At 41.9% G+C, this 24,105-nt stretch overlaps 1 protein-coding gene and 1 long non-coding RNA gene across 3 annotated transcripts in view; both read left to right on the forward strand.

The window, feature by feature from the left end:
• The window catches only part of LOC148096856 (NACHT, LRR and PYD domains-containing protein 12-like), a 71,853-nt gene extending 58,427 nt beyond the window's left edge, over positions 1-13,426 (forward strand). The window contains exons 3-5 of one of the 2 annotated variants that reach the window (XM_087834678.1): positions 804-980; positions 2,719-2,895; positions 13,054-13,406. In XM_087834678.1, coding sequence (XP_087690804.1) covers positions 804-980; positions 2,719-2,895; positions 13,054-13,249 — 550 coding nt within the window. In that variant the 3' untranslated portion in view covers positions 13,250-13,406. Of the gene's footprint in view, positions 1-803; positions 981-2,718; positions 2,896-13,053 lie in introns of both variants that reach the window. The other variant, XM_087834677.1, reaches the window with a different exon arrangement.
• Positions 13,427-15,697: 2,271 nt separating this feature from the next.
• Positions 15,698-16,989, forward strand: LOC148096858 (uncharacterized). Its single transcript, XR_015717071.1, has 2 exons — positions 15,698-15,766; positions 16,452-16,989. It is a non-coding gene; the product is annotated as an uncharacterized LOC148096858 (long non-coding RNA).
• Positions 16,990-24,105: the final 7,116 nt, after the last annotated feature.

Here is a 24,105-nt window from a genome sequence, read left to right on the forward strand (position 1 = left end):
CAATGGAAACAGTGACATTTACAAACCAATCAAAGACAAACTGATCCATGTCAGGTGATAACAATATTCAAAGTGAATACAGGCTGCTGCTGGACACAGACAGGTGACATCATTTTGACTTGCTGTCACCTGGATCTGGACTCATAAACACTGAAGCCCTGAACAGGAATACAAATCATTTTCTGCCAACTAGCGACACACCAGCAGATAATGGCTCAGAAAGCTAAAATGAGCCAATCATTTCTGTGTTTAGTTCCTGAAATCAGATCTGATATCAGCAGCTCTGAGTTCATTCATCATTATTGTCCAGTGATGAGATTTCTGCTCCGTTTGGTAACAGTCAGCAGGTTTTTCCTGCGTGTGGACGTGAACAGTCGTACCTGACAGCAGGTAGCAAACAGAGATCATCTTTCCAGCTGGAACTCTTCACTGAGCTGAACTCATTCAAAATGTTCTGGAGTCAAAACAGGAAACAGTCCAAATGTGTGTCTTCACTCTGACTCTGGATCAGATCTCAGTGACAGACTGTGGACATTATGGAAGCCTAAATGTGACACCATCTTCCTCCTTCATCTGCAGATTAAAGCCAAACAAAGATTCTCATTAAAAGTCTGCAGGTCTGAGAGAGACTCAATCGTTGTGTCATGTCAAACACAGTAAGAGGAGCTGAAGCACAGATGTGAAGAGCAGATTCATCAGATTATGACCTCACTCTGTTTTGTCTTCATATACATTCAGTCTGTGTTTATAATGCAGATTTTCTGCTTTTATAATAACACATTTTATATTTTCTATCATCACAGACTGACTTGGTGTGGACTCTCAGAGACTCACTGTGAAGTTGTGGCCTCAGCTCTGAAGTCCAACCCCTCCCATCTGACAGAGCTGGACATGAATGGAAACTACAAGCTGCAGGATTCAGGTGTGAAGCTTCTGTGTGCTGGACTGGAGAGTCCAAACTGTCGACTGGAGACTCTGAGGTGCGTTCACTGACTGCGGCTGTTGTTGTTTTTCTATATTTCAGGTCTTTGATTGATGTTTGAAACTTTCTTTAGTTCCTAAATGTTCAGGATGTGTCTGAAGACAAATGTGAAGAAGTTTGAGTGCTTTCAGAAATGTTGTCTTTCCAAACGACTGAACAACAGTTTTTCCTTTTGGCTCCAAACAGAAGTGACAGACTTGAGCAGGGTTCATTTAAAGGCTGACAGAAGTGGAGTGGTGACGGGGAGATGTTTGACAGGACAGTGTTTCAGCCTCCACAGGTTCATGTTGTGCTCCATCAGTCAGTGAAGATGAAGTCAGTGCTGATGAGGCTGTAGAGTGTGTGAGGGATGTGAATGAGGATGATGAAGATCTGATGATAGCAGATAAAAACAGGCTGCAGAGACTTTGAGCCATACAGGGCACACAGTGTGTACAGAACAGCTGAAATCATTATGGAGGCCTCACTGGAATATGGAAGCATCACAGTACAGCTTCAGTGAAGCTTTAAAGTCTCTGATATGAGATGAGAAATGAAGCAGCCAGAGCTTTTTCATGAGTGGAAATCCACGGTGACTGTGAGCTGCTGCTACAGCCTCCAGATTAGCCAGCAGCTCATCCTGCTCAACATTTTCTCACCAACTTTAATGGAAGTGTGATGTTTTCAGCTGGAGTGATGGTCAGGGTGGCCTCCCTCTCCTCTTCTTCTCCTCTTCCTCTTTCATTTGTAAAGCCACTTCTGCTGCTTTCATTCATGTGGAAGTCCTGTAGCTGAGTTTGGGAGAGACTAACAGCCTCGGCAGCAGAGGGGAGAAAGGCTGTAACACCACCACTTTACTCTGTTCTACCTGTCACATCATTTTATCAGGAAACAAATATGCTCATGTTTTTACTGTGTTTGTCTTGAAGATGTAAGAAGATCACATGGTGCTTTTTCTTATTGTGTTGGTTTGTTTCCTGTCTCTTGGATGGAGCCCAGCTGTGCGTGGCCCCTGGGCCTGTGGTCAGAGTGTGTGCTGGATAATCCGGCCCAGGATGAGGCCAAACTGACATGGGATGAAATGTCTGTCACATAATTGAGCTTAGTGTAGTTTCATTTCTGCACAATTTAAAAACAACCCAAACTTTGTTCTGTCTTTTCTATGTTATACTGTAGACTTTCTTTGATACTGTGTCCAAAAGGAGCAGCTTTTACTTTGAAGGGGAGCCGTCTCTGTTTCCTCTTCAGGTTGGATGATGGAAGCAAATGAGTGTGTGATGTTCTTTCAGTGTTGCACTTTGTAGACACTCCCTGAGCACTGGTCTCACAGCCAGCTGCACATAGAGACCAGTGTTGTTAGTCCAGGTCAGAAGATGACTTGTTGGAATGAAAATGAGCTTGTAGTTTGTCTGCTTTAATAATGTGACTGGAAAAAGGTGTTGGACTTCAAATATGTCCATTTCTTTCACACTTCACCTTTAAAAGTGAAGCCTTGTGGTTCCTGGAAGGAAAAACACGACTTTTTCAAGTCTTTGTCCTGTTTTTATGATAAATGTACGACTTTAATGTGAAGCATTCAGAGTTTTTTCTCTTGTTGTGTTTGTTTGAAGCTGCTTCCTGTTGGCTTCAGCTGTTTGGAGTTTCCATTTTCTAAACTTCTACATTCTGAACCTTCTTCAGCTCTGAACAGATGATGAAACACTGAATGATTTCAAGCACTTTGTCTAATAAACTTACATCTTTCATTCTTTATACAGATTGACTTACTGTGGTTTGTCAGAGATCAGCTGTGATTATCTGGCAGCAGCACTGAAGTCCAACCCCTCCCATCTGAGACAGCTGGAGCTGAGCTCCAACAACAAGCTGCAGTATCCAGGAGTGAAGCATCTGTGTGGTTTCCTGGAGAGTCCAGGATGTAAACTTGAAACTCTGAGGTCAGTCAGCATGTTTTAGTTGTGCTGAGATGAATATGATGTGAAAGTTGTGCTGACACTAATCTGCAGACATCAGGCTGATATTATACTGATCCACACTGAGGATCTTCATGGTAAAGTCTGTTTTCTTCTTCTCTGGTTTAGTCCATTGACTGCAGCAGAACAATGTTCACATTTCAAACAGTGATACTCAACGTATGGCCCGCGGCCCACACGCGGCCTGCCCACCTTTCCTGATTCAGAGAGAGGGGACCCTGATTAACTGTGTAGCTTCTTCCTCACAGTTCTAAGTATCAGACACAACAATGAATAATCCACAGCTGACTGTCTTTAGCAGGTCAAAGGTCACAGCACACAGCAGACAGTGGGAAATATTATAAATCTGATCATTTATCAGCACATATCCATATGTATAAAAACAAAGCTGATACTGTGAGACTTGATCAGAGGTGTGATCATCACAGCAGAGGCCTTTGTGTCAAAGTCACTGAGGATCAAACAGAAACACATGAAGCAGATTTTCCTCTTCTGGCTTTTTTTTTTTTTAAATTTTCTGCATCCATTTTTACAAAAGAAAAATTGAACAATATGCCATTTTCTTTTTGAAGAACATAAAACAATATGAAACATACACTCCCACCTCATAACTATAGGAGTACCAGTTTGTACAAAAAGAAAAAAGAAAGGATCCAATCTAATAATACGAATAATAAACCCTGGAGTACAAGATAACAGTTCCTGAGTGTACAAGAGAGATGTGGAGAGTTTCAGGACCCACACCCCCACACAGGCACAGAATAAACAAAACAAACAAACCAAGAAAAAAAAAACACACACAAACACAAACATAGTGAGTGGTCAGCTTAGTCGTAGAGATAAGTCAAATCTGTAAGAGAAAAGAAATATGTATAAAGTAGGTAAGTAAATGCCATCATAAGGCGCAGGCACAATAGAGTCCATATACTTAAACATAAGATAAAATAAAATAGAATAAAGTCTGAGCTGGCTAATTGGGAGCGTTGCGGGACCGCAAAGTCTGAACAAGGTCAAAAAAGGGTTGCCAGATCTTAAAAAATTTGGCCATAGACCCACGCAGGGTGAATTTAATCTTTTCGAGTTTGCTAAAATGCAAAGCGTCTCTGATCCAGATTTCCCAGGATGGGGGAGAAGGGGACTTCCAACATAACAATATTCTGCATCTTGCCAATAAGGTGAGAAATGCTACCAGATCCGCTTGGGGCGTCGGCAAGACAACTGTATCAGGAAGAACCCCAAACAAAGCAGTTAAGGGCACAGGTTGGAGGGTTAGCTGGATGATCTTTGATAAAGTCAGAAAAATATTAATCCAGTATTGTTTGAGGGATGGACATGACCAAAACATATGTATTAGAGAGGCAGGTGTTTGATGACAGCGGTCGCAATCAGGGCTAAGGTTGGGGTATATTTGAGCTAGTCTGGCTAGTCCAGTGTACGCGGTGCAGAATCTTACATTGAATCAATCCTTGTTTGGCACATAATGAGGAGCCATGGACCCGGTAAAGAATTTTATCCCAAGAGTCATCCTGAATCACACACCCCAAATCCTGCTCTCATGCCATTTTAATAGCCGAGGTTGAGGAGTTGCCAAAGGAACATATTCTCCCATGCAGACAAGAGATCAGGCCCTGTGATGAAGGGGGAGGCAATAGAAGGTTATCAAAGTCATGACAAGGAGGTCTAGATGGGAACTGGGAGGATTTGTCCTTAACAAAACTCCGGATTTGTAAGTAGCGAAAAAAGTGACTTTGTCTGGGGCTGGGCGCTCAGGTCATGTGCCAGCTCACTCCCGGTGGCTACTTGGCGGGGCCTGGCGCCTGCTGCTCGGTCAGGCCTCTTCCGGGGCGCGGAGGGCCCTCGGGCCTCCGGCCTCTGTGCCTGCGGCTCGGTTCACTCTGGCACAGCTGGCTGCTGGTGGAGCCGGCGGGCACGCCGGTGCAGCCCCCTCTAGTTTCTGCCTGGTGGCTACTGGGTGACCCCTCGTCTGGGGATCCTCAGCCCTTCCCATGAAGGTGGCACGGATGCCCCTCCGGTGGTCCTCCTTGGGCTCTTGCACTCGGGGTCCTCTGGATGTCTGGGGCCTGGATCTCCCCCATGCCTGCTTCATGCCCTGGGGGACAGGGCTATGGCTCTCTACATCCTCTTGCAGACCATTACATGGGGAAACCATTTGAATACAAGCGTGCCGATCCACACAGGTGTGCACACAGGTGTTCGCTGTTCGTAGACTTGAATCACACCTTTCTTGGCTGCTACTTCAAAGCACATTGTGCGCTGTCTGTCCTGCGTGCTGCACAACAACGTTCAATATTTGGTATTTGCTGCTGTTTACACTTAGCTAGATTAATGCGATGGTGTTGTGTATAGTATGTTGCTTTGTTTTGTTTTGTTTTTTTGCTTGTTTTCTACTCTTTTTCTCTCAACAGGTGATCCCGGAGATATTTTTTTCCCCCCCTTTCTCACTGTCCCTCTCCCCTTCTGTTTTTCTTTTCCTTCCTCTTTCTTTCTCCCTTTCCTATCCTTCACTCATGTCTGTCCCGTCTGTAACAACTGAAAATAAAATAAAATAAATAATAAAAACAAAGGTTGATCAAATGGACCAATACGGCAATGCCATGGTGATCCATTTGGCAAAATAAATCCATTGGGTATCCTTGTTGGTCTTCAGACAACAATTCTGACGGCTAAAGAACCAAATGGGACAGGCAAAAAAAAAAAAAAAAAAGAAAAAAAGAAAAAAGTGACTTTTTGGAATGCCAAATTTCAACGAGAGCTGTTCAAAGGAGGCAAATGTATTCTGAATATACAGATCAGAAAAAGACCTGATACCCAAGGAGGCCCACAAATAAAAAGCACCATCAACTAACAAAGGCTGAAAAGAGGGATTTTTCAAAATGGGTGACTGAAGGGAAAAAAAGGTCAACTTAAAATAGCAACGAAATTGATGCCATATTTTCAAGGTGACTTTGACAATAGAGTTATTATAAAAACCTGCACTCAGAGGCTGCTTTTGGGCATAAATCAGGGCTGGTAAAGAGGATAAGGCACAAGAAGAAATCTCCAAGCTCAGCCACGCCGGGGCATTATTCATGCCTTCCCCCTGTAGCCAGTACCTGAGAATACGAATATTACATGCCCAATAATAGAACATAAGGTTTGGTAAAGCCATCCCCCCATCTTTTTCGGTCTTTGAAGATATGTCTTGCATATTCTAGGGTTTTTTTTGTTCCAAATGAACCCAGAGAGAATCTTGTCTAATTTAACAAAAAAGGAAATTGGGATAAATACAGGGACACACTGAAAAAGAAAAGAAAATCTTGGGAGGATATTCATTTTAATTGTATTTATGCGCCCTGCTACAGACAGATGGAGTAGAGACCATCTGTCCAAATCCTGCCTAACTTTCTCCACAAGTGGGTCGAAATTAAGCTTGAAAAGAGCATGAAATAGTCTTGTAATTTTAACCCCTAAATATGTAAAGTTGTCCGATACAACTCGAAAAGGCAGTGCTGATATTTCTGCAGCAGCATTCAGAGGGAACAGTTCACTCTTGGCGAGATTCAGCTTATAGCCAGAAATAAGGCTAAACTGTTCAAGTATTGAGAGCACCAAAGAGATATAAAGAAGCAAACCATCTGCGTATAAGAAGACCCTTTGTTCTATACCATTTCTAGTAACCCCGGTGATACCTGGGTTTGATCTCAGCGATATGGCCAGGGGCTCAATTGCAATTGCAAAGAGCAACGGCGACATGGGACAGCCCTGCCTAATCCCCCTAAACAGAGGAAAAAAGTCAGAACATGTGTCATTTGTTTTGACAGCGGCAAGCGGGGAAGTATAAAGAAGTTTCAACCAGGAGATGATTATTTTACCAAAGCTGAATTTATCCAAAACATAAAAAAGGTATCCCCACTCGACCCTGTCAAAAGCTTTCTCAGCATCTAAACTGATCCCAAACTCAGGGCTGTTGGAGTCTGAGGGATTGTAAAGAACATTAAACAAACGTCTAAGGTTAGAGAAGGCATATCTCCCTTTAATAAAGCCTGTTTGATCCGGGTTAATTACAGATGGCAAGACTGCTTCCACACACATCGCTAAAAGTTTAGCAAGGAGTTTATAGTCCACATTTAACAAAGAAATGGGACGGTATGAGCCACATTGTAATGGATCCTTATCCTTTTTTAGGATCAAGGATATAGATGCCTGCAGTAGAGAGGGTGGGAGGGATCCAACTTCCAGTGAATGCCAGGGTTTTAATAGTTTTGCAATTTTCATTAGTTTTTATTTTTAGGTAGTTTTGACTTCAGATTTTCAATTTTATATCAGTTTTAATTCGTTTTTACCAATTGTTTGCCAGTTTAGTTTAGTTTTTATTTTTTTGAAAATCCTTAGTTTCAGTTTAGTTTTGATTAGTTTCAGTTATAGTTTTAGTTGTGTTTGCAATAATTAAGTGTAACAAAATCCCAGTTTCATCATATCAGTCATTCTGCTCATCCTTGGGTATGTTGCTATTCCAGCTACCATACTGCACCCTGGACAGGTCGCCTGTTTGTCGCAGGGCTAACACGCAGAGACAGACAACTCACATTCCCACCTATGGGTTCTTTAAATAAATAAATAAATAAAGGCAGATGAACAACCATTGATACCAGGCAACTATAAAATGTATATCTTGGCCCCAATGAGACTATTAACTCTCGCAGCACCGGGTGTTCGTAATTTTGGTTCAAGTGAATTGATAAACTTTTTGGAGGCAATTGACTCACACAGTTGTGTAGATATCCCCGTCCTGTTGTCTCGGGATGCATCACGCTGCCTTGCCTGGGGTTAGCTTCTGTTTTCTGGGGATGAGGGTTGAGTGTGCTCCCTTACCTTCTCAAGGTAAGCTAGGTTAGCCTTCTTGTGTGAGCTTTTCAAGTGCACTTTAAGGTTTGTGGGATTTTTTTCCCTTTAGAAATGTCCCTCATAATTTGTCTGTTTCCACTACAAGACACTTGCTTTATCCAAAACACAGTCATATTCAAAGTAATCCCAAATTGGACTGTGGCGCTTTCTCCCGACCTTTCCTGACATGATTCTGCGCGTGGACGGAGCAGCGACACAGACGACTCTACTAACGTACTGCCACCTGCTGGCATAATGAGACAGCAAGAAAAAAATCTGGAAACTAAACTTCATTTTCACCCGAGACTATTGTATGACACGCACACATCAATGAAAACTAAACACATTTTGCTATAAATTCAGTTAATTTTAGTTAGTTTTGTGAACACTCATTACAGTTTTAGTTAATTTTCCTTTTTTTGTTTTTGTTTTTTATTTCCGTTAACGAAAATGTTTTTTCACTTCTAGTTTTTGTTATTTCGTTAGTTTTCGTTAACGATAATAACCTTGGTGAATGCTTATACATATTTATCATGAGCAGGGCCAGTTTAGGCATAAATTTACGATAGAACTCAACAGGAAACCCGTCCTGTCCGGGACGCTTAGAACACTGCAATTTGCTGATAGCTTGCAGGATCTCTTCTACAGTTACTGGGATCCGTAGAAACACCGCTTGATGTCTGAATCCGAGGAATGGAATGTGCAGCTGCTGCACTACGAAGCTGATGGGAGAGCAGTTTACTGGCTTTTTCCCCATACTCATACTGGGAGTACTGACACTTCAACAACATCTCTTCAGCCCGAGCAGAGGACAGGTGATCAAACTCAGTTTGCAAAGACAGCCTGTCATTATAGACCTCTGGTGCCGGGCAGACAGCACACAACTCATCTAATTGCGATATGCGTATTATGAGCTCGGATAACTTTGCTTTCCTTTGATTTGCCTCAAAACCAGCATAAGATATAATATGTCCCCTGATAAAAGCCTTAAACGTTTCCCACAAAATGGAGGGTGATATTTCTGGTGTAATGTTTGTCTCTATAAATAAGTCTATCTTGGAAGTCACAAATGTGATGAACTTATCTTCTGACAGCAAGCGTGTGTTCAAATGCCATGGAACTGGTGGAGAACTTTGTTCCACTGCCAAATCTAGAGTCAACGGAGCATGATCTGAAATGACAATAGCACTATGAGAGCAAGAGCGAATCTGTGAAGTAAGTCGACTGTAGAAAGTAATCAATACGAGTGTATGTATGATGAACAGGGGAGAAAAAGGTGTACTTTCTACGTGTGGGGTTGAGAAAACGCCAGGCATCAATAACAGAAAATTCTTCAAGGAACATATTAATAATTTTGGAAGAGTTGGATTGCCTCCCAGGCTTATTTGAGGATCGATCCGAGCCAACAATTAAAATCGCCACCAAGAACCAAATAGTGGGAAGACAAGTCAGGAATTCTAGTGAAAAAAGTGCTAAAAAAATTTGGATCGTCCCAATTGGGAGCATAGACATTGGCAAAAATTAATTTAGTGTTCAAAATACTACCACTTACAATAATGAATCTACCATTCTGGTCCACTATAACATTAGAAGAAACAAATGGCACTGATTTGTGTGTTAAAATAGCAGCACCACGAACTTTGGATTTAAATGTAGAGTAATAGAGTTGGCCCACCCACCCCTTACGAAGTCTAAAAGGATCTGAAATTTTTAGGTGTGTTTCTTGTAAAAACACAACCTGGGCACCCAAAACTTGCAAATGATGGAGGACCTGGCTCCTTTTAGTAGGTTGGTTCAGACCTTTACAATTCCAGCTACAGAACTTAAACGAGTGACCTGCTTGTTGATTATTAATATTTAATTGCGATACCATGTTAGAACATAGATTGAAAAAACAAAAGCTGACCGATGAAAAACACAGAAAAAACAAAGTCAGTGTACAGAACAGTACAACATAAAAAACAGAGAACACCCAAACTTCCCCCTAAATGCTGAAGCATCTTCCCTAACAAGATGCGCGCACCCCCCACCAAACACACCCTTGAGCACTTCCTCCCAACCATTCGAAGTCCCAGTTGAGTTCAAGCTCCTTGCAATACAAGGCAGAGACAAATCAAGGATTGTATGAAAATATATTAGGACAAGACACATCCTATAAATCAAGCTCACCTCAAATAAACAAAAGTATGTTACTTAAAAAAAATACAATAAGATACAATAAAAAATAAAAAAAAAACAGTGAAGAAAGAGAAAACAAAATAGAATAAAATATTTCACAGAAATGAACCAAGATGGACATATCAGCCCAATGGGCTAAGACACTTATGTGCCCTGAGAGGCAGGGCCCCCCAGGATCTTATTGGCAAAGTCCGTGGCAGACGCAGGATCAGTAAACTTACGTACAACTCCATCTGGAAGTGTCACCCTCAGTTCCGCAGGATAGAACAGGCCGAACTTGATCCCAGGACAAGAGTGCAGAAGGCGCTTGACACCAGTAAATTGTGAACGTTTTTTAGCCACTGCAGGTGTGAAGTTTGGAAAGATGGAGATCCTTCTGCACTGGTAAAGTACAGGAGAGTTTGCCCCTGCAAGACGTAGCAGCTGTTCCTTGACATGGAAGTAGTGGACTCTAATGAGGAGTGGGCGAGGAGGCGCTCCCTCTCTGGGCTTTGGTCCAAGGGACCTGTGAACCCGATCCAACAGAGGTGCTTGAAATATCCTGTCTCAGAGTGACGCTGAAAAGCTAGTTCATGCATTTATTACTTCCAGGCTGGACTACTGCAATTCATTATTATCAGGATGTCCTAAAAACTCACTGAAAAGCCTTCAGCTAATCCAAAATGCTGCAGCAAGAGTCCTGACAGGGACTAGAAAGAGAGAGCAGATTTCTCCTGTTTTGGCTTCCCTTCATTGGCTTCCTGTTAAATCCAGAATTCAAAATCCTGCTCCTCACATACAAGGTCTTAAATAATTTGGCCCCATCTTATCTTAATGACCTATGTACCATATCACCCTATTAGAGCACTTCGCTCTCACTCTGCAGGCCTACTTGTTGTTCCTAGAGTATTTAAAAGTAGAATGGGAGGCAGAGCCTTCAGTTTTCAGGCCCCTCTTCTGTGGAACCAGCTTCCAGTTTGGATTCAGGAGACAGACACTATCTCTACTTTTAAGATCAGGCTTCAAACTTTCCTTTTTGCTAAAGCATATAGTTAGGGCTGGACCAGGTGACCCTGAATCCTCCCTTAGTTATGCTGCAATAGACGTAGGCTGCCGGGGGATTCCCATGATGCATTGAGTTTTTCCTTTCCAGTCACCTTTCTCACTCACTATGAATTAACAGACCTCTCTGTATTGAATCATATCTGTTATTAACCTCTGTCTCTCTTCCACAGCATGTCTTTATCCTGTCTTCCTTCTCTCACCCCAACCGGTCGCAGCAGATGGCCCCGCCCCTCCCTGAGCCTGGTTCTGCCGGAGGTTTCTTCCTGTTAAAAGGAAGTTTTTCCTTCCCACTGTCGCCAAAGTGCTGCTCATAGGGGGTCATATGATTGTTGGGTTTTTCTCTGTATCTATGAAGCGCCTTGAGGCAACTTTTGTTGTGATTTGGCGCTATATAAATAAAATTGAATTGAATTGAATTGCTTCATTCAGTTTCAGAAGATCTTGCAGGAGATGGGAAATAAACTCCCTAGGGTTAGAAGTCTCCAAACCCTCGGGGATGCCAGTTAGGCGAATATTATTGCGCCTTGATCTTCCTCCTAGATCCTCACATTTAGCTTGCAGTTGTCTGACCTCCTCCATTAGGACACTTACAGCAGATTGAAGAGAGGTCAGGTCGTCACTGCAGGTTGTAGCTGAAAGCTCCAAATCTTTAATGGTGGTCCCTTGAGCATTAACGGTGGCCTGTAGGGTGGTTATAGCAGCTTTAAACTCAGCCTTCACAGATGATATTTCTGACTGCAGTGTATGGGTAACTGTATCAATCTTGCATTCAAGCTTGTCGCAGATGTCCCGTTTCAGAACCTCCAATGCTCTGGTAAATGTGACTTCACCGAGCGGTGCGCCCGCGCCCTGCTCGTAGCTGCTCTCCGTGATAGCCGCATCACGTTGAGATTCGCGACCCAGCTCCGGGTTCTGTGAACCACCCGCGCCGGCCTGACCCCGTTTTCGACGTTTTCGAGCAACGTCGAAAACGGGGTCTGCCATTATGCAAAAAAAGAATAAAGGGCAAATGGTGGGACTTTTAGTGAGAGAACTTGATTGTCCGGATGCTACGGTCACCACAGCCAACCAGGAAGGAAACTCAAATTAAAACCATTTAAATAGGAAAATCCATTTTTTTTACACCCGCCTCTAATGCTGGGTAATGTCAGCTGGTCCATGTGCAGCTGGCTGTGAGGCTCAGGGAGCGTCTACAAAGTGCAACACTGAAAGAACATCATCCATAAATATTGAGTGATAACTGGACTCTCATACAGCGAGACTCAAATGCCTTTAAACATCAGCTTATCCTGCTGATCCAAGTCCAACACTGAGTTTGTAAAAACATGTTTGTCAATCATTTTGTTTGGTTTCTGAGGAAAATGATTCGATAACTTTCTGCTAATACACAACATTTCATCATATTTCCTCATAACCCTCTTTTGTCTGACCATTTGATCCCATTTTAATTTGCAATAAAGGATCCACAGAGTTTGGTGACAATAATGACAGTAGATGTTTGTGTGAAAGTGCTGGAAGTAAATGAGTGTGTGATGTTCTTTCAGTGTTGCACTTTGTAGACGCTCCCTGAGCACTGGTCTCACAGCCAGCTGCACATAGAGACCAGTGTTGTTAGTCCAGGTCAGAAGATGACTTGTTGGAATGAAAATGAGCTTGTAGTTTGTCTGCTTTAATAATGTGACTGGAAAAAGGTGTTGGACTTCAAATAAGTCCATTTCTTTCACACTTCACCTTTAAAAGTGAAGCCTTGTGGTTCCTGGAAGGAAAAACACGACTTTTTCTAGTCTTTGTCCTGTTTTTATGATAAATGTATGACTTTAATGTGAAGCATTCAGAGTTTTTTCTCTTGTTGTGTTTGTTTGAAGCTGCTTCCTGTTGGCTTCAGCTGTTTGGAGTTTCCATTTTCTAAACTTCTACATTCTGAACCTTCTTCAGCTCTGAACAGATGATGAAACACTGAATGATTTCAAGCTCACACTTTGTCTAATAAACTTACATCTTTCATTCTTTATACAGATTGATGGACTGTGGTTTGTCAGAGATCAGCTGTGATTATCTGGCAGCAGCACTGAAGTCCAACCCCTCCCATCTGAGACAGCTGGAGCTGAGCTCCAACAACAACCTGCAGGATTCAGGAGTGAAGCATCTGTGTGGTTTCCTGGAGAGTCCAGGATGTGGACTTGAAACTCTGGGGTCAGTCAGCATGTTTTAGTTGTGCTGAGATGAATATGATGTGAAAGTTGTGCTGACACTAAACTGCAGACATCAGGCTGATATTATACTGATCCACACTGAGGATCTTCATGGTAAAGTCTGTTTTCTTCTTCTCTGGTTTAGTCCATTGACTGCAGCAGAACAATGTTCACATTTCAAACCTTCAAAGAAGAAGAAAAATCCTCCACTGGATAATTCACTCTGAAACTCTCCAACTCTTCATTCCACCTTAAAGTCTGTGTGACACTGAAATCCAAAGCAAAATGTGCGTTTGCTTTACAGACAGCAGTCCAACACAAACATACACACATCATCCAAAACACAGTCCAACATCCAAATCTCCTCCACTGCCAGCATGAATGATGGGAAAGAGAAGGAGGAACACTCTGACATTTAGGGTTAGAATGAGTTTCATGAAGCAGACTGTGAAGATCAAAGCTGCATTAGAAAGCTTACATGAATGAATGAGTGGACAGAAGTTGACAGAGATCATCTGAAGCACTTCAAAGGCTTTAAATCAGCACATTTCTCTTTATTCTTTATCAACTCTGTTAGTTTCTCTCAGTTTTCTGTGGAATGAAGCTAACAGCAGGCTAATAAGATGCTGACCAATAGGTTTCTATTAAAGGTTGTAATTTGTATATGAAAAAGTGCTTTGGCTCAGCAGGGATCAGCTTACAGGTAGAATACAGCTGCTGGATGGGATTAGCATGTCATAGCTATCTACCAAACTGCTAACTGGGGGATTTCAGGCCATCTATGGATCATTTTTGCTAACTGTTTATTCAGCTTAGGCTCACAGGGCTGCAGCCTGTGCCCTAGCTGTCATAGGACAAGAGGCGTGGTCCACCTGCACAGGTGAGCAGTCCATCACAGGGCCAACAGAGAGAGACAGAGAAGCACTCTCTCACATCCACACCTACAGCCAATTTAGAAGCACCAATGAACCTAAGCAGCATTTCATTGGACTGTGGGAGAACATCCAACCTCCACAGAAAGGCCAACAAGCTTCAACCTACAACCTTCTTGCTTTAAGGCACTAGTGCGAACCACTTTTCCCCATTTCAGCCCAAATCCTGCATCTTCCTGTTTCTGACTCCAGGCCAGCTCCACTAACACTTTCTCATCAGACACTGCCACCTAGTGGAGGAAGTCTTAGTTCCATTTGAAGCTTCAGATTACAGTTAGTTCCTTTACAAAGAGGTGGAGGTGGTGGGGCCACAGCACCATCATCACTGAGTGCCATCGGACACTTAACCTTTGTTTCCATATGCTGGGAACTTCCTGTTTTTCCAAGGAGGACTGGAAAATGTGTGAAAATCTCCCAGTCCCTCACAGCACACTTCAATCATTTCCCTCCCACAGCATCAGGACCAGGGCTTTTTCTCTCTTTGGTCCCACTAAGAGATTTCCACACAAACACTTCATCAGTGGGACTCTCAGAGCTACCAGCCCTTTGCTACAATCACAAAGCTCTTCATTGAAATCAATGATATCAAAGCTGGAATCAAATGAGTCCAAGTCTTCTGCTGATTCAGCATCACATTCATCTTTGCTCCTTGTTCTGCATCCCCACCATGGACTTCATTCCTTTCCAAGCCAGCCTTGAGTGTCCTTTATTCAGCTCATCCTCTGCTTTACTTTTACACCTGATTTTAGCTGCTTTATCTCTCTTTCAACAAGTTTCTCTGCCTCAATCTTTTTCCGCTCTCCCTCATAACAAGACAGCTTCTTCTGCCTGAGAACATGTTGGAGTGATTTACTAATCCAGGGCTGCTTATTGGGGAAAATACTTCCTGTTTCCAAAGTAATCCCCATTTTTCCCAGAAAGAAATGTCAGTAGAAATCGATGATCTAAGTGAGAACATGAGCCTTTAAAAAGTCCCAGTGGGTGCAGTCAAAGCAGTCCCTCAGTCCCAGTATTGAGTCTTTGGTCCAGACTGGAACAACTGTGTGCCCAGTTTGAGCTCTCTTCAGTGCTGTGACCTGACAGACCCAGAGGGGCCATCACATCACATTTAGAAGCTCCCCTAATGGAGCCACAACACATGTCCAATACTTAGTCTGTCTTGTTGGACCAACTGGAAGAAATGATTCAAGGACTTAGTCACAGAACAGAGATTCAAATCTCCAAAATCCAACTGGCTGCATCAGGACATATAGTCTGAAACTCTGCACAGTTTCCTGTTTGAAGCTGCTTCCTGTTGGCTTCAGCTGTTTGGAGTTTCCATTTTCTAAACTTCTACATTCTGAACCTTCTTCAGCTCTGAACAGATGATGAAACACTGAATGATTTCAAGCACTTTGTCTAATAAACTTACATCTTTCATTCTTTATACAGATTGGAGCGCTGTGGTTTGTCAAAGATCAGCTGTGATTATCTGGCAGCAACACTGAAGTCCAACCCCTCCCATCTGAGACAGCTGGAGCTGAAAGGAAGCGACCTGAAGTATCCAGATGTGAAGCAGCTGTCTGATCTTCAGCAGAGTCCAGACTACAGACTGGAGACTCTGAGGTCAGTAGAGTGATGGAGTGAGTGGGTGGTGCTGTCAGCAGTATTGTACTAAACACAGTCAGTATGAAACAAAGATCCAGTGTTTCCTGTAAACCTGCAGCTTCTCAGTGAAGCTGTGAGAGGAGAACGGTGACAGGCTTCAGGATTGGACACAAACACTTCCTGTTTCTGCCTTTTTGTCACCTTTATGGTCACCATAGAAACGGCTGACACGCTCTGATCAAACACTGTCAACAGCCAATCAGCTCTCTGAACAAAGCAGCACGCAGACCAATGACTGCATTCATTTCCAAGTTTAAAGCAGTGAAGAACACAGTCTGTAGGTGAGGAAGAATTTAGTGAGAGCAGATGTTTGGATGGAATTCCTCCAGTTAACAGCTGGAACCGTCCATCTGGATTGTTGGGCTTGTTGTTGGGGTTCCTACAGAGCTCAGAGTGGACACACCAAGGTTCTCCTAATGAATGAAAGTCCAAACTCAAACTAGGAGGGAAAAACATTTCCATCAACTTCAATAAAAATCCAAAGATTAGAGAAAGTGAAGCAACAATGAGTCCTAGTCCAGTCCCAGCCCTGAAGTCCCTGCTGCTCTTTATACTGGATGTGCTGCATCACTGACTGACAGCTGATGAAGAGTCTCTGGAAACACTCGTTTATCTCCTCTGCTCTTCCTCCTTCTCTCTGCAGGTGGTGATGATGGTAAACAGGACGGTGTGTGTGCTGAGAGAGGAGCAGCTGTGTCCTGATGATCCAGAGAGGTTGAAGCAGCAGCAGCTTGTGTGTAGAGACGCTCTGACTGGGCCATGTTACTGGGAGGTGGAGAGGAGAGCTTCATCCAGCAGTGACTGACAGAGGAATGAAGTGCAGATGACTGTCAGTGCTGCAGAGTGAACTGCTCTGAGAACAGCTCCACTGTCAGACACAATGTAGAGTCCAGCATCATCCCTGTGCGTCCCTCTGGATCTGACAGAGGATCATCAGTGTATCTGGACTGCTCTGCTGCTGCTCTGTCCTTCTACAGTCTCTGCACAGTCTCTGTCTGACTCTGGCTTCAGACCCTCCTGGATCAAACTCACCTGGAAAGACTTTCAAACATCACTCAATAGATTTGAATACAGAATATATTTGATATATACTGTAGCTGTACTGTAGAGTTGCAGTTTGTCACTTGTAAATACAGTCTGTGAGCAGCTATGAGCTGAAAGATCTTTCTAGAAACACGAAATGTTTTGTCTCTTCTGTTGCTTTTTCATATATTTCCACAACATTAATATTGATCCCACCTGTCTCACCTGTTTCATGCTTTTATACATAATAACAGGACACGTGTGATCTGAGCGCTGCTGTGGTTGCTTTGCTGCACGTCTTCATTTAGATAACAGAGACATCTAGTGGTTCAGAGGGAGAACTGCAGGAGGTGGAGCTGTGTTTCAGCATGGAAAACTTTTTTATTTTTATCTTTTAGGCGCAGATACAAATATGACAAGTATCAGTGTACGATACAAAAGGTCAAATCAGTTAGCAGAGGGAACAGTGATCACACAGCAATGTAAGAATAGAAACATAACAGTGAATCTGGACATGTATACAGATGGAAGCAAACAAACAGGATGTAACACTACATTAAAGCCACAAATGGAAAGAAAACAAACCCAAAGGAAAATATATTTGATCTCAGGAATCCAAATGAGATGCTTTAGAGCACGGGTCGGCAACCCTGGGCACGCGTGTTACAGCTGCCACGTGAAGGGTTAACTGATGGCACGCCCATAGCTGGACTGGCCATCGGGCATACCGATGGTGATTTTTCGTTTTTATGAGCCGATGATGTTTTTTTATTTTTTTGTAACGGTATAAACAATGAAAGGTGGTGGATTGGCCGGATGCTGGTCGATGTGTAAAAATAAGTCAGTTGTTTGGTGGTGGCCGTGGCGGAGCTTCCACAGAGGCAGCAGGTGGATGAGGGAAAGGGGAGGTAGGAGGAGCAGAGACCCGAGGCGGCCGCCTCGAGTGTCAGGTGAGCTGAACTTCAGGTAAGAAGTTATGAGCTGCAGTCTATCTGGGTCAGATATAAACCAAGTTTAGGTGGAGTTTATTTTCCTTGTGCTGACTTTTTATAGTCAGTTACAATAACTCGTACTGCGTGCTAGCTAGCATGACGGAGTTTCTATACAGCTGGGTGGGTGCTATGATGCTACTGATAGTGAACTTTACAGTGGCTTGCAAAAGTATTCGGCCCCCTTGAACTTTCCCACATTTTGTCACATTACAGCCACAAACATGAATCAGTTTTATTGGAATTCCACGTGAAAGACCAACACAAAGTGGTGAACACGTGAGAAGTGGAACGAAAATCATACATGATTCCAAACATTTTTTACAAATAAATAACTGCAAAGTGGGGTGTGCGTAATTATCGTGTCATGGAAAAACACACTGCCATCAACTTCTGTTTTGTTTTTGTCAAAATCACTGTAATATAATCACTGTACCTTTATATACATGCGACTTATATTAATGCTGCTGCCCTCTTGTGGCTAAAGTGTAATTATGTTATTGTTATTAGAGAAAACATTTGAGAGTAACATGCCAAATGAGTCAGCACTTTGGCTTTAGCTCAAGAAATCCTCATTTTTATGTAAATGTCATCAGTTATAGTTGCATGTATTCATTATCATAATTTAACCTTTAATAATGATGTCCTAAATTGATTTTATGTAAACAAGACAATAATTTTATGGTTGTATTAAATAAAGACATCACTAATGAATTAACTATTTCAGTAATTAATTAAAAAAATGTACATAATTAATTAAAGAAATGTATTAATAATGAATTATCCATTAATTTCATTTAAAATGTTTCATTATTTGTTTATATACAATTCAAATGAGTTAATTACATATTTAATCAATTATTGGTTTGTTTTCTATTTTAATTATTTTACTGACACATTTAATGAATTATTTAATGATGTATTTATTTAATTCACGTTGCTACTCCTGGCCCTGCATCGGTTTTCATAAATACATTTTATTTGTCAGCTTCACCCATCAAAGTCAGGGGGCGGGGTTAATGCTGATCAAGTCAAAACCATTGCTTTGGTCTGGTGGGCGTTCTTTTAGTGGGCTCTTCTGTCACGGCCTGCGTGGCAGACTATGATGAGGGGAAGGAGGACCCAAATGCTGGACTCTTTGATGAGGTCAGTGCATTTATTTACAGTGATGCAAAATATTCCAAACAACAATAAATCCCCAGTGCGTTCCCGACTCTGACATGTCCTCTTGCCAGTGTTAGTGTTCTTTGTCTCCGCTCCTCAGTGTCTGAGCACCCCGTGCTCGCTGCCCTCTCGTCTCCACACTCCTCCTGGGGAATAAAGAAGACGCAGCCGTCAGCAACGCCACAATGCGGCAGACTAACCTTAACTAACTTGCCAAGAGACTAACGTGAAGTTACGCAATGATCCAGCATCGGAGAGAGCTCCACCACACTCCTAAGTAGCTCCTCTGACGAGGCTTGATCAGCTGCAGGTGTGAGTAATTCTCCTCCACAGGTGTGGCCAGGCTCCTGGCTGACACACCCACACACACACACCTAGATACACAAACATGGAAACAGGAGACAGCAGCACCAAAAACACACATGTCCATAACTTCTTACAGGCCCTGGGTCACCCAGACCCCGGTCCCATGACAATTTCTCAAAGCTAAGTAGGCCTACACACCAGGGTTTGGACATGTGTGGACCCAAACTATACTTACACTTTACCCTCTCTTGTGTGTCACCAAATACACTTTAATATCTTCTAGACAAGAATGTAGTGGCATCATCTTTAACCTCCTAAGACCCGAACTCCTCCGTGGCATTCATTTTTAATTTCTCTTTGATATTTGGGCTGTTTGGGACCTGATGAATGTAAAAACAAAGAATTACCAGATTTTTCTTTTTTTACCAAATTTTTGTTTCTGAGAAAAATGAGAGCCACATATGAGGATATTTGTCTAAAATTTCGATAGCACAGTGGCAGTATAACATCCTCGTAAGTGGATATCAGGCCCTTGTAGAGCAAAATTGAGTATTTTGGTCTAAACAACCCAAAATGTGATGTCCACATATGTGGACGCCAGGTCCTAGGAGGTTAAATATCTGCTCACTTTGTCAAAATGAACCTAATCATCTCTGATGAATTCAGTGATGTCTGCCAGCTCACCTTGCAAGTGGTCGAGCTTATACCGCCGACAACGTGGCACACAACTTGTAAACCCCCTGCTGACCATCAGCTCTTGAGTTATTTATGTTAGTTTCAACTGTTCCTGCAAAAAGTAAGCACGTGTTACTGATAAAAAGTCCAATAGAAGCAAAGTCTAAACTTTGAAAACAAAAAACAAAAACCTGTCTGATTTAGATCTGATCTTTGGGGGGGGGGGGGGTTCAATAATTAGTGTGACCCGTGTATATGCATCAGGGGTGGGTTTTGATTATCGATTTATCGATTAAAATCGATTCTGGCTTGGATAACGTGATATCGATTCATTAAAATCCTGAATCGATTTTTTAATATAAATTTATTTTGGCCAAAACGCCAGAATCTCAGGTTAAACCTCCCAAAATTTCAACAACCACCAAACAGCTAAAACAGTAAATGAGAGCAGGAACACGGATTCTGCACAGAGACGTAAACACAAAGCGCGGAGCCGCTGACGCATCAGAATCAGTGAGCTGTGACTTTCTCACCTGACTGCACGGACACGAGCTGAAAGCCGACAGCTCGCTGACTCTGATGTTTCGGCGGGTCGGCGCTTTGTGTTTACGCCCTTTTTGCGCCGATTCTAAAGCTGTTAGTTTATCTCTCTCCAAACAATATTGACCGAACCAGCAGCAAAAGAAGATCCAAACTACGCTTCACATAAACATCGTCATGACTTCACTCTGATTGTTTTGCTGCCACCAGGATAAAATCACACTTCATGCACAGCTCTCTCTCTCTCTCTCTGTACTTCAAGAACAGTTTCCCGTCTAAAAATCTGTTTTCTGCATTATTCGCTTGCTTGTTATGCACAAGTCTACCGTTCTTACAGCCTGTCGGCCGCTGTTTTTTTTTCTTTTACTTACTTCTGAAAACAAAGCCTCATTTCTGCCGTTCAATACTGAACAAATTTAAACTTTTTAAAATGATGCAAAATTGCAAAATGTTCAGCTGTGTCTGTAATAAAACCTCTGTAACTTTGCTCTGCTTCACGTCAGCAGCATCAGGTCATGTTCACATGTTCATTAATGGTTTTCTTTCGTTTTTGATCTACTGCAGAATATTTGTATAAAATCCCAGGCCAGGAAAACCTTCATGTTTTTCTGTTTTATCTTCAGCTACTTTGACACAAAGGCTGTGATGCTCACACCTTTGATAAAGTCTCGCAAGTGTCAGATTTCTTTTTATAGATATAAAAATATAGAAATGTACTGATGCATGATCTGAATGATAATATTTCTGACTGTATGAGGCAAAATTTCCCCGATTCAAATTGAATCAAATTGAATGGAATCGTGGATCGAATCGATTCTAGAAATGAGTGACGATACCCAGCCCTAATATGCATGTTTTAATAAAAGAGATAATGTTGGTGTTTCAGTCATGTAGTAACTGTTAGCTTTAACTGTACAAGGCTTGTTAGACATAATGAAACACATCGTGCAGATTTCTGGATGTTAGACTATAATTTTTGTTATGATTATTAATCTTGAGTCTAAAAGGTCAGTCAAGTATATCCAGGATATCTTTCTGTTAACTGGATTCACTGACCCTAACACTGGGACCAGGATAAGCGGTCGCATGAAGCTGGTTATTCAATTCAATTCAATTCAATTCAATTTTATTTATATAGCGCCAAATCACAACAAAAGTCGCCTCAAGGCGCTTCATAGATACAGAGAAAAACCCAACAATCATATGACCCCCTATGAGCAGCACTTTGGCGACAGTGGGAAGGAAAAACTCCCTTTTAACAGGAAGAAACCTCCAGCAGAACCAGGCTCAGGGAGGGGCGGCCATCTGCTGTGATTGGTTGGGGTGAGAGAAGGAAGACAGGATAAAGACATGCTGTGGAAGAGAGACAGAGATTAATAACAGATATGATTCAATACAGAGAGGTCTGTTAACACATAGTGAGTGAGAAAGGTGACTGGAAAGGAAAAACTCAATGCATCATGGGAATCCCCCGGCAGCCTACATTTATTGCAGCATAGCTAAGGGAGGATTCAGGGTCACCTGGTCCAGCCCTAACTATATGCTTTAGCAAAAAGGAAAGTTTTAAGCCTAATCTTAAAAGTAGAGATAGTGTCTGTCTCCCGAATCCAAACTGGAAGCTGGTTCCACAGAAGAGGGGCCTGAAAACTGAAGGCTCTGCCTCCCATTCTACTTTTAAATACTCTAGGAACAACAAGTAGGCCTGCAGAGCGAGAGCGAAGTGCTCTAATAGGGTAATATGGTACTACAAGGTCATTAAGATAAGATGGGGCCTGATTATTTAAGACCTTGTATGTGAGGAGCAGGATTTTGAATTCAATTCTGGATTTAACAGGAAGCCAATGAAGGGAAGCCAAAACAGGAGAAATATGCTCTCTCTTTCTAGTCCCTGTCAGGACTCTTGCTGCAGCATTTTGGATTAACTGAAGGCTTTTCAGTGAGTTTTTTGGACATCCTGATAATAATGAATTGCAGTAGTCCAGCCTGGAAGTAATAAATGCATGAACTAGTTTTTCAGCGTCACTCTGAGACAGGATATTTCTAACTTTAGAGATGATGCGCAAATGGAAGAAAGCAGTCTTACATATTTGTGTAATATGTGCGTTGAAGGACATATCCTGGTCAAAAAAGACTCCTCTTCCTCACAGTGTTACTGGAGGCCAAGGTAATGCCATCCAAGTTATCAGCTGACAATCTTATTATTTAATTAATTTATTTAATTTTTCTAATTTTTCCTCTACATTTCCCCTGAAATGAAGGGATTGTGTTAAACATGCTTTAGTTCCTCACATTTTTCTGCAGTTTCTTTGTTCAACCCCCTGAATTAAAGCTGAAAGTCTGCACTTCAAACACATCTGAGTTGTTTCATTTAAAATTGATTTTAGTGTATGTACAGAACCAAAATTAGAAATTAAGTTCTCTCTGTCCAGATATTTCTGGACCTAACTGTATAATCTATACAGCACTTAAAAAATGCTATAAATAAAGAAGTCTGTGAAAATGTGGCGCTTCCAGGTCAATTTAAACTGAAGTGATATAATCTTCTCCCCACAGTTTGAGTTTGTATTGTCTCAGCTGCAGACAGACTATGATATAAATTTGGAGGTGCCAACCACTATTAATATTATTAGTTATAAAGGACACCTTCCTGCCTTTAGTCTTATTCATGATGATTATTAGTTGTCTTCTAATGTCCACAAGTCTGTATGATGTGTTTCATAGTTTCTAACAAGCCGTTTAAACTTAAGTTACTGCATTGCTGAAACATCAACATCTGCTTATTGAACAAAAACAAAACAACCAAAAGACCACACATCTGATTTTATTTTTATTTTAATAGACTTCCAAAAATTATACCAGATAACTGGCCTCAGAATATAATTGAATAAACATTTTTAAAAACGATGACCTAATCCTGTCTTGACAGGCTGAGCTCTTCAGTATCCACCAACAGCATCGTCATGCTGAGTCAGACGTTTCTGCTCCTGGTGGAAATACTCTTCCTCTTTCCACATTGTACCAAATGTTTTTAAATGTTCGTTTCAATTTAAAATGAAAGATTAAAAAAGTGTGACACATATAAACATCAGATAATTAAGACAAGCGAATGGTTCAGTTCCACATGTGCTCCGCTGACACATTAAACTTCAGTAAAATGATGCAGTTATGAAACAACTTTAATCTAAAACAAACTGATTTGCTCAGGAGCAAAAACAGTGAAGTAAGTGACTGTAAGTGAGTAAGCTGTGCTGGTGACTGGATATCAGATTTCCAGTCATTAGAGCAGATAAGTGGCAGAACTATATTACTGAGCTACACGTTTACTTATTTAATTGATGTCTGTCAATAAATCTATTTAATTTAAATGCAAATAGCCCAAATCCTTATTAAAGCATCAGGTTCACTTATAAAGTATTCTGTAGTTATCTTAGTGTCCATCGCCCTTCCCAACATGGGAATAAAGCAGCTGTGAGAGAATTAAACATTAATGAATCAATGGTACGGAAGTGGAGGAAGCAAGAAGAATGAGCTGAGTAAAGTTTGACTTATGCAACATTTTTGTTTCGCTTAATGCGCCTTATAATCCAGTGAGCCTTATGG

This window comes from Neolamprologus brichardi, chromosome 22 (genome assembly GCF_056152115.1).
Source record: "Neolamprologus brichardi isolate AB-2024 chromosome 22, ASM5615211v1, whole genome shotgun sequence".
Taxonomy (NCBI): domain Eukaryota; kingdom Metazoa; phylum Chordata; class Actinopteri; order Cichliformes; family Cichlidae; genus Neolamprologus; species Neolamprologus brichardi.